Source organism: Neophocaena asiaeorientalis, unplaced genomic scaffold (genome assembly GCF_003031525.2).
Source record: "Neophocaena asiaeorientalis asiaeorientalis breed wild unplaced genomic scaffold, Neophocaena_asiaeorientalis_V1.1 scaffold599, whole genome shotgun sequence".
In the NCBI taxonomy this organism is placed as follows: domain Eukaryota; kingdom Metazoa; phylum Chordata; class Mammalia; order Artiodactyla; family Phocoenidae; genus Neophocaena; species Neophocaena asiaeorientalis.
The window spans coordinates 539,330-550,337 of NW_020173499.1; the positions used below are offsets into that span (position 1 = coordinate 539,330).

The 11,008-nt window shown below is 42.2% G+C and overlaps 1 protein-coding gene across 2 annotated transcripts in view; it reads right to left on the reverse strand.

Moving 5' to 3' along the window:
• The window catches only part of RAD50 (RAD50 double strand break repair protein), a 93,890-nt gene extending 83,608 nt beyond the window's left edge, over nucleotides 1–10,282 (reverse strand). Inside the window, exons 1-2 of one of the 2 annotated variants that reach the window (XM_024747577.1) lie at nucleotides 9,870–10,282; nucleotides 7,776–7,859 (exon numbers count right to left, since the gene is read on the reverse strand). In XM_024747577.1, the coding sequence (XP_024603345.1) occupies nucleotides 7,776–7,859; nucleotides 9,870–9,998 (213 nt within the window). In that variant the 5' untranslated portion in view covers nucleotides 9,999–10,282. The remainder of the gene's footprint in view (nucleotides 1–7,775; nucleotides 7,860–9,869) is intronic. The other variant, XM_024747578.1, reaches the window with a different exon arrangement.
• Nucleotides 10,283–11,008: the final 726 nt, after the last annotated feature.

Genomic DNA, 11,008 nt, shown 5'->3' on the forward strand with positions numbered 1-11,008 from the left:
TACAGATTCCTGGTGCCCCATCTCTGCACAAAAACCCCACCCCTGTACCCTGCCTCACAATTCACAACCACCTCAGCAAACCCAAACTTCTTTCTTTGTTTCATCTGCCTAGTGACTACGGTTCTCTGTTGGGTTCTAACTCTATGCACTGAAGTTTGCAAAATATCCCTACGCAGAAAACTAGAACAAATGTGTAGTCACCGCATATATTTCTCTTTGCTAAAAAATCACAGCCCTGCACCATCTGTTGCCCAATGCCGGAAAAGAGTGGATTCAAATATTTTTTCCAGTTTTATAGTTGTTCATCTTGGGAGCACAAGTATGATACTCACTACTCTATTGCAACCAAAATCACAAGCCCTGGATTCAGCCTTTTTTTTAAATCATAAATAACTTTTGTTGGACTTTTCAGCATAAATTTAACTTTTATATTAATTCATCAAATTGTTTAACACATATTTATTAGGCACTTTGTAGCTTTCATTTGTTGTTTTGGTTCAAAAATGACAGTTTTGGGCTTCCCTGGTGGCGCAGTGGTTGGCAGTCCACCTGCCGACGCAGGGGACGTGGGTTCGTGCCCTGGTCCGGGAAGATCCCACATGCCGAGGAGCGGCTGGGCCCACGAGCCATGGCCGCTGAGTCTGCGCGTCCGGACTGATGTAGCCACAAGTTTGAAAGAAGTAAAGGAGAAAAGTGGGAAGCTAGGCAAATGGAGCAACATGGAAATCAAAGTTCCTAAGAAGACAGAAACAACTGAACATAGGTAAGAAAAATTATTGAGGAGAACCAGAAAAATTCAGGCGTTGGTTTAAGGCAAGGTAAACAATATTAGGTTCAGGGTCAAATTAAAACAGGGAAAAGGAAAGACAAGAGAAGCTGAAGATATAAGAGGGTGAGAGGAATTGAAATAATGAGAAGAATACAGCATATAGGGAAAACTGAGGGGATGTGGACAATTCAGATAAGGGGAATGGCTTCATCCACAGTAGGAGGTGTGAGTGACTCAAGAGAGAAGAGTTGATGAGCAAGTGTGGGTGGGAGCTCAGAACTGGGAAATGAGAGCAGCCAAAAAGTGGGTAGTAAGTGAAGAGAGCTAAACCACCATGGCCAGAAGAACCACAGAGAGGACATAAGCAGACAGCTGAGAAAAATAGCTCTAGAAATATGAAAGCATTTGGGAAGAGGTGAGTGATAGATGGGATTGGCAGAGATTCTAGAGCATCAATCAACATGGAAACATCCAGAAAATACATACATACATATGTAAAAAAACAAGAACAATAGCCAGCACTCTCCTTGATCCTGCAAACCTTTTCAGCTATTGCCCTATCTCTCTTTCCACTTATAGCAAAATTCACAAGACAATTCTATGTGTTTCACTTCCTCACCTCCTGTTTTCTCAGATTACTAAAACTGGTTTTGTCAAGATCACCAATGGCCTTCCCATAGTCAAACCTGCTTCTTACTTGAGCTATCGACATTTCTTTTTTTAATTTTTATTGGAGTAGAGTTGATTTACAATGTTTGTTAGTTTCTGCTATACAGCAAAGTGAATCAGCTATATGTATACATATATCCCCTCTTTTTTGGATTTCCTTCCCACTTAGGTCACGAAAGAGTACTGAGTAGATTTCCCTGTGCTATACAGTAGGTTCTCATTAATTATGTATTTTGAGCTACCGACATATTTGACACAGTTGATGACTCCTCCTTCTTATAACACTTTATTCTTTTCTAAGACACTATTCTCTGTTTTCCTTACTTTACTAGTTGTTCTTTTAGCATCTTTTGCTGGGTCTTCCTCCTCTTTCTTATTTCTAAATGCTAATGTGCTCTAGGCTTAGGTCTTGGATCTCTTCTCTATATTCACTTCCTATGTGATCCCATCAGGCTTTAAGACTAACTACATACATATATAACTGTATGCATCACTGATTCCTAATTTTCTTTCTTTAACCCCTGGTCATATTTCTACTTACCTACTGGACACCTCCTTTGGATATCTAACAAACATCCCCAATTTACATGGGTTTTCTTTTCTTTTTCTTTTTGACTGCGCCATGCAGCTTGTGGGATCTTAGTTCCCCAACCAGGGACTGAACCTGGGCCCCCGACAGTGAAAGCGCCGAGTCCTAACCAATGGACCGCCAGGGAATTCCCATCCTAATTTACATGTTTAAACTAGAGCCACCCAAATCTCCTTTTCCAGTGTTTCCTCATTACACTATTTTTCTACTTGCTCAAGTCAAAAAACTTGGGAGTTCTGCTTTATGCTTCTATTTTTCTCATACATCACTACCCAAATCATTAGCTAATCTGCTGGTTCTACCTTTAAAATACAGCCCAAATCCAAGCATTTCTCATACTTTCTACCATTACCACTTAATCTAACCACCAACATTTCTCACCTGGATTACCACAAAATCCCCTTTGTTAGTCTTCACCCTTCTACCCTTGCCACCTACAGACGGTCTTCTCTCAGCAGCTAGACTCATCACTTTAAAATACAGATCATGCCCTCTTCTTGCTTAAAATCTTCCAATAGATTCCTATTTAAATTAGAACCCAAGGTCCTACCAGATCTAGACCCTTCAACTACTCTAACTTAATTTTCTACCAGTCTTCCCCTACCATTTTGCTCCTTCTTGTGATTCCTTGAACACACCAAACATGCTCCTACCTCAAGGACTTTGCACTTAGTATTAACACTGACTGGAATATTCTCCCCTCAGATTTTGAGTGACTCACTCCCTGTTGAATGAATGAATAAATATTTAAAGATAATTTGTTGCTATGTAAAAAAGAGAACTTCAAGAATGAGACAGGAGGTTCTCTCTAAATAAATCCACTTCTTACTATCAAAGAAAAAAAAAAAGAATGAAGCAGGAGGGACTTTCCCAGGGGTCCAGTGGTTAAGACTCTGTGCTTCCACTGAAGGGGGGGATGGGTTTGATCCCTGGTTAGGCAGCTAAGATCCCACATGCCACGTGGCACGGCCAAAAAAAAAAAGAATGAGGCAGGAAAAACAAGTTTGGAGACTACCAGAATAATTCAAAGGGAAAAGTGTGGTGGCTTGGACCAGGAAAGCAGCAGAGATGGAATGAAGGGACATATTCTGGACATATTTTAGAAGAGTAGGTAAGAATTGCTTATGAATTAGAAACAGGATGAGATAAAGGAATCACTCAAAGGATGGCACACAGGGTTTTGCATGAGCAAACATGTGGATGATGATATCATTTATTAAACTGGAGAGTACTAAGGCAGTAATAGGCTTGAGAATGTGAAAGGGATGGGGGAACAGGGAACCAAGAGTTCTATTTTGAATATGTTAAATTTGAGATGCCCATTAAATAATCAAACAGCTGGACATATATATCTAGAGCATAGGAAAGAAGTTAGGGCTATATATATAAATTTGGGATTCATCAGCATAGAACTGTTAGCGGAACCGTTGACCAAAACTGTCCGCCCTGGCCAGGCCCTATAGTAACCACGTGCATGAGTTATCTTACAACAGGAGGTCCTGGTAAGGAAGGCAGAACTAACAAGCTACCACCAACCGGAAGAATTCGGGAAAGGTCAAAAGGAGAGAGAAGACGCCAGTCCATATGCCCTACCAACCTCCCACAACCCTTCTCGCTGGCATCCATCTTGGCTGAGCGATGTGTGCACCACCAGGAAGGACCCTGAGTTAGAATGATTGGCCAGAGACAACGCGGAAACTAACCCAATTACCATAAAACCCAAGACTGCGAGCCACGCGGCTGAGCAGTTCTCCTGGGTTCCCTTACCCTGCTGCTCTCCACCCGGGTGCCCCTTGCCAATAAAGTCTCTTGCTCTGTCAGCATGTGTGTCTCCTCAGACAATTCATTTCCAAGTGTTAGACAAGAGCAATATAACCAATACTTAAAGCTGTGAGAGTGAATGAGATCACCCAAGAAGAGCCAGGCAAAAGTAGACTCATCAAAGAAGACTAAAGTATGGCCAGTGAAAAAGGAGGTATGAGATCATGGTGTCATGAAAGCCATGAGAGCAATGTTTTTTAAAAAGGGAGAAACCAACTATATCAAATCTGCAAAGAAGTTATTGGGAATTAGAAAACAACTGTTTTATCTGGCAGTATGGAGATTACTGGTGACCTTACAAGAGCAGTTTTAGTGAGGGAAAAAAAGGAGAAAAATCTAAACAGAGTGGGCTGAGGAGGAACGGGGAAGCAATAAAGTGAAAACAATCAGTACACACAACTCTTGTGAATTTTGCTATAAACTAGAACAAAGTAGTAGCCAGAGGTTGATCTGCAGTAAAGGGAGAGTTTGTCTGTTTGTAGACTGGAGCTACCAGACCATGTTTATATGTTGATCTAAATGATCCCCTAAAGAGGGAGAAACTGCTAATGCAGGAGCAAGGACAACTGAAAAGCAAAATGCTTGACTTGGCAAAAGGGACTGATTTGATCCAGCCTCCGAGAGGACTTAATTGACTTTAAGATAAAACAATAAACAATTTAAAGGTCTCCTCTTATAATTATTATTTTTAGGCAATGAAATAGCTTTATATCATGTTAACCAAAAAAAGAGACATGTATGATGACCAATAGCTCCTGTTATTTATGTGTTAATACCACATCAAAGGTTACAACCTACTTAGATAAAACTAAACAACTAGCTACCTGGCTACAAGTCTCCCCAAAGCGCCAGGTCCAGAATGGGTTTCAGGCTTATTCTCCTGAAAAGAAATGAGATCTATTAATGGCAGGTTGTCCAACTAACTAAGTGCGTTACACCCACATCAAATCACACTGGGCTAATAGAAGCAAACATCAAAAATATATATGACCACGCCAAATGGCTCCATTCCTTTGGACAGGGTAACCCAAGCACTGATTATATCTGGACCAAGATCAAAATTGTTACCAAATGTAACCTGGTTCTTACTCCTTAGGCCACTGGTTACAATAGTGCTTTTACTGGTTTTTGGCCCCTGCCTTTTTAATCTGCTTGTTAAGTTTGTCTCTTCCAGATTACAATAGTTTCACATCAAGATAATGGTGATGCAGAGATTCTGGCCATTCCTCGGAACAGATCCTGCTGGAATAACAACAGAAGTCACCCTGGGCCCCTTAATGAGACAGGGTGAGAGCTCCGTGAACCCAACTAGGTAGGGTCTATGAACCACATGCTAGCCTGAAGAAGCTACGGAAGACAGACTTTGCCCTACATCCTCCCAAAAAAGATTTCTTGGGGCTCATGTCTCGCAGGGGGGATTTGAGGCAGGAGATAGATGGGCCCCAGGCTGAGCAGCTGGAGTTTGTCCCCTGTGGACAGATACTCCAAGATGAATAGCAAGGAGCAAGGAGGAGCTGAGCTCTGCCCAGATAAAAGATAAAGAGACCACATGTTCCTCATTCTGGAGGTCAAGGAGATCTTCCCAACTACAGGTGCGCAAAAAGGCTCCTCGGGGGGCCAAAAAGGGAAGGAGCACCACGCCATAGTAGGTGATGTCAACCTACCCATAGGCCTCTTCGCTAGAATCCATCTTGGCTAAGAGACGCGTGTGCACACAGGGGAGGACCCTGAGTTAAACCAATACAGGCTCAGGGCCAGAAAAAGCAAGATGACTGGCCAGAGGAAACCCAGAAGAAATATCCCATATAAGTGACTGAAACTACCACAAGGGCGCAACTCTCTCTCTGAGCCCGCCCGTGTGAGTCTATTCACATGTACTCTTTTTCCTCCTAATAAACACTTTACTTGTTTCACTACTTTCCATGTCTTTGTGGAAATTCATTTCTACCAAGCCAATGGACCAGGGCCTTGTCACTGCCCACTGGCCCTGGTGGTCTAGTGGCTAGTATTTGGCACTTTCACTGCCACGACCTGATTTCAATCCCTGGCCAGGGAACCGAAATCCTCTTCAAGCCACTGCAAGCCAAGGCCACCTGAGATCACTTTCATAATCACAGAGTTATCTTTAGTCACATAAACGTGGAAACAACTTAAAAGACTATCAACAGTGGGTCAGCTAAATAAATTAGAGAATATAAACTCAATGAAATACTATTTAGTAATTAAAAATAATGAAACAAAGGTGTATATATATTTTAACATAACCACAGTATATCACTAAATAAATATTTGATGTGTATTGATACAATGGAAAAATAAAATTCTATTGATGTATTAAAATATTTACATGAGCGTATTTATATACACACACAGATATGTTTTTATAAACACAGAAAAAAGCCTGGAGGAAGCACACAACAAACTCTTGGCAGGCGGGGTAATGAAAGAGGCACATGACCCCACTATATACATAAACAAGAAAAACCTATTCAGGGAGAGGGATAAATTAGGAGTTTGGGATTAACAGATACATACTACTATATATAAAATAGATCAGCAACAGGGATTTACTATATAACAGGGGGAATAATATTCAGTACCTTGTAATAACCTATGATGGAATAATCTGGAAAAAAAATATGTATATAACTGAATCACTTTGCTGTATACCTGAAACTAACACAATATTGTAAATCAACTATACTTCAATAAAAAAAAAAAAGAAAGAAAAACCTACAGGCCAAAATGCATATAGAAAAGCCTATGTCCTATACACACACTAAGAGTTTAAACACCATAATTCACAGGACTTCCCTGGTGGCGCAGTGGTTAAGAAACCGCCTGCTTATGCAGGGGACACGGGTTTGAGCCTTCGTCTGGGAAGATCCCATATGCCACAGAGCAACTAAACTCAGGCACCACAACTACTGAGCCTGTGCTCTAGAGCCCGAGAACCACAACTACTGAAGCCTGAGTGCCTAGAGCCTGTGCTCCACAACAAGAGAAGCCACCGCAGTGAGAAGCCGGCACATCGCAATGAAGAGTAGCCCCCGCTCGCTGCAACTAGAGAAAGCCCGTGTGCAGCAACAAAGACCCAACACAGCCACAAATAAATAAATAAATAAATAAATAAATTTATTTTAGAAAAATAAATACCATTCAAACACTCATACACCAAGACTTTCATCATGGTACATTTTAATGAAAAACTAAAAGCAATCTAAATGTAAGAAAATGATGCAATTATTAAAAATGTTCATAAAAGGTTTTATGTTTTAAGTAGGAAATACTTCACACATACAAAAAAGTAAAAAGATTAAAACACCCATGTATCAAACACCCAGATTAATATCGTTTTTTTAAATAACATTGGACTTTATTATAATGTTAGGTGGAAAAACACCTCAGAATACAAAATTAGAGTATGACTTCAGCTATATAAGACTGTATGTGAAGGAGAAGAAATACATGAAAATGTCAACAATGGCTATCACTGGGCGCTAAGACTGTATGTGGGTGACTTTCATACCTCTTCATACTTTTCCACTGCCAAATTTTCTACAATGAGCTATCATCACTTTCATAATTATAAAAATTTTATTTTAGGGACTTCCCTGGTGGTCCAGTGGCAGAGAATCTGCCTTTCAATGCAGAGGACCCAGGTTCGATCCCTGGTCGGGGAACTAAAATCCCACATGCTGTGGGGCAGCAAAGCCCAGGCACCTCAACTAGAGAGCCTGCAGGCCACAAACTACAGAGCCCACGCGCCACAACTAGAGAGAAAACCCACATGCCACAACTACAGAGAAGTCCATGCGCCACAACTACAGAGAAGCCCATGCACCACAACTAAGACCTGACGCAGCCAAAAATTTAAAAAAAATTTTTTTTTACTTTAAAAGTACAAAGTTTTACTAGCACCATTACCTTGGGATCATGAACGAATGTATTTCCTTTGGTTCCAGGAGGAAAATCTCCAGTACAAATATATTTTAGACATTCAATGATGGTCTAAAGAAATAGAAAATTATATTATTTAGGTATTAGAGAACTGCAGAATTTAATCATAAAACATTAACTCATTATAAAATATTATTACCATAGAGACTATAAAAGATATGATCAGATAAAATTTGACATTATAAAACCTGTCATATAAATATGATTAAGTGTTAAAGAATAATTGCTATAACTTCATAGAAAAGCTACATACTTAACGAGGTATACTGAAATAAAGAATTATTATTTGAGGGAAAATTTCTCTATTTCTAATTAAAACCCTTTAAGTCAAGTTTTTAATAACAATGGCGTAAGTAAAACATGGTCACCATAGTTGACAACACTATATTGTATAAATGAAATTTAATGAGAGTGTAACTTAAATGTTCTCACCAAAAAAAGTTAAATACATGTTAATTAACTAGATGGGGGAATCCTTTTACAATATACATCTGTGTCAAATCACCATGATGTATACTTTAAATAGCCTACAAATTATATGTCATTATACTCCAATAAAGCTAAAATTCTTTTAAAAGTCGAAACTAAACAAATGGCTAATATCTACAAAGGCCTTACTATGTGCCAGGTATTGTACTAACCACTTTCACATACATTAAGCTTTTAATTCTCACATCAATCCTAGGCTGTAGAAACTATTTTTTTTAATAAATTTATTTTTTTATTTATTCATTTATTTATTTTTGGCTGTGTTGGGTCTTTGCTGTGCACGGGCGGGGTAAGCGGGGGCTACCCTTCGGGGCCGTGCACAGGCTTCTCATTGCAGTGGCTTCTCTTGTTGTGGGGCACCGGCTCTAGGCGCGCGGGCTCCAGAGCGCAGGCTCAGTAGTTGTGGCGCATGGGCTTAGTTGCTCCACAGCATGTGCGATCCTCCCGGACCAGGGCTCAAACCCGTGTCCCCTGCACTGGCAGGCAGATTCTTAACCACTGCGCCACCAGGGAAGTCCCACGTAGAAACTATTTTTTAACCTCCATTTTACAGAGAAGAAAACTAAGGCATGGAGCATTTAGGTCACTTTTGCCCAGTCACACAGCTAATAAATGGTGAAGGAAAAAATTTGTATCAAAGCAGCTAGGGCTCATAAACACTAAACATACTAGTCTCTCTACCAGTAGAGCACTTAATACAATGCTAGGTACATAAAAAGCATTCAATAAATAATATTTCTACATAAATAAAAGCAGACAAGAGTCTGGCATTCAACTCTCAACACTAAACCTTATGTCTTTTTCTATGCTTTTCACTTCATTTACTCCTCTCCCTGTTACAATGACACCACCTTGCTTTTTCTCAAAGCACCCTTTCAGACCAGAGAGCCTCTTGGCTGTACTTTTTTCATAATTGCATACCATTCCCGGTCCAACTCAAATTTCTAAATATTTCCAGTACTGGAGCACAGTATATAAGCTGCGCTCCGATATTTTATTCTGACTAGGTAAGAGTATCCTAACAACAAAATACTGTCCCAATTTAACCAAGCCCCAACACGTTTCATTTTAAAATTATGTCATTTACTTATCATTTATCATCTTAGTTGGGATAGACAGTCTTCTTAAAGTCATATATTTATCATATTTTATAACTTTTAAAGAAATCCTGTACGGGGACGACTACCAGGAAGTGAATGCTATGCCATGTGAGTAAGGAACGATAAAACATGAATGCAGACAAAAAGGCTTCCTGTGGGACCGTGAGCTCGCTGAGCCCGGACGGAGGTAGCTCCCGGTCTCTTAGGATTCTGATGGAAACCTTGTCCACCGGACATGACTGAACACAGGAGTCTGGTCGGTTCCTGAGGTCGCAGTGGCCTGAAGGCCACACCAAGCCACGCCCCTGGGCCGGGAAGTCAGCCGGAGACCCAGGTACACCCTGGGGCCCCAGGAGCTGAGTCATATGGACTCCCCTCATCCTAATCAAGAGTTCCGAACTCTGCAGATATTTTACTCCAGATTTCTAACACGTGGCGACCCGTAAACTGAAGGCGGCTACTTAGGACTTACCGTTTTCCCCGCCCCATTGGGTCCAACCAAAATTGTGAGGGGACTGAAGAATGTGATAATTTGTTTATCTTTATCCTCTATTCCAAAACTCCGCACGCCCAGAATGCTCATCTTTTCGATCCGGGACATGTTTGCAAATGTTTCTTTTCTCAACAGCAGGGGTCTAGAGCCCAGGGCTCACTTTAGCAGTGAGGCCCGAGCAGAGCAAGAGCGGGTCTTAAGGACTCGCGCGTCCCAGGGTCGGGAGGCTCCAGGTGAAAGCGAAAGCTCGGGCTGGAACCGTTCCTCCCACACCGGCTTTCTTCCCTGCTGGAAGGCGAGAGTGGGGGTGGGGGCCAGCCCGGGGCTGCCCGCGGGAGACGCAGAACACAAGCCCGAGGACGCCGCGACCGCGGTCACTCACAGACTCCCGCCTCCGCGGCGCCGCGGGTCACGTGGGGCGCTACGGCCTGCGCGCTTTTACGCCGCAGGCCCGGGGCACGCCGGGAAGTCAGAGGCCCGCTGTGCGCGCGCAGCTCTCGGTTCCGGGAACCTTACCGCGCAAGAAGGTTGAGTGCAAGGTCATCTAGAAAGCGGATTCCGGCTCCTTGCTGGCGGCGGGGGCGGGGCGGGACAGCACTGACAGGCACTAACTCTAAGAGAAGACAAAGACTTGTGATGGACAGCGATTCTCAAAGTGTGATCGCGGGACTCCTGGAGCGGAGGGGAGTGCGGTGTTCGCTCCTGTCAAAACTTTTTCTAACGATACTAAGACGTTATTCGCCTTTGCGCTCTCAGTCGCTCCCTAATGTACTGAGTTTTCTAGTAATTACGTGACGTGCGGGACATGACGTGCGGGACACCATCGCAATGATGGCTAATGGAATGTGTGCTTGTATATTCTTGTGCTTTTAAAAATATTTCAAATTTAGTGTCTACTTGAGTAAATATTAGTAGTTATAACTCACGTAAAAGCCCTTTGGGGGCTTCCCTGGTGGCGCAGTGGTTGAGAGTCCGCCTGCCGATGCAGGGGACATGGGTTCGTGTCCCCGTCCGGGAAGATCCCACATGCCGCAGAGTGGCTGAGCCTGCGTGTCCAGAGCCTGTGCTCTGCAACGGTAGAGGCCACAACAGTGACAGACCTGCGTACCGCAAAAAAA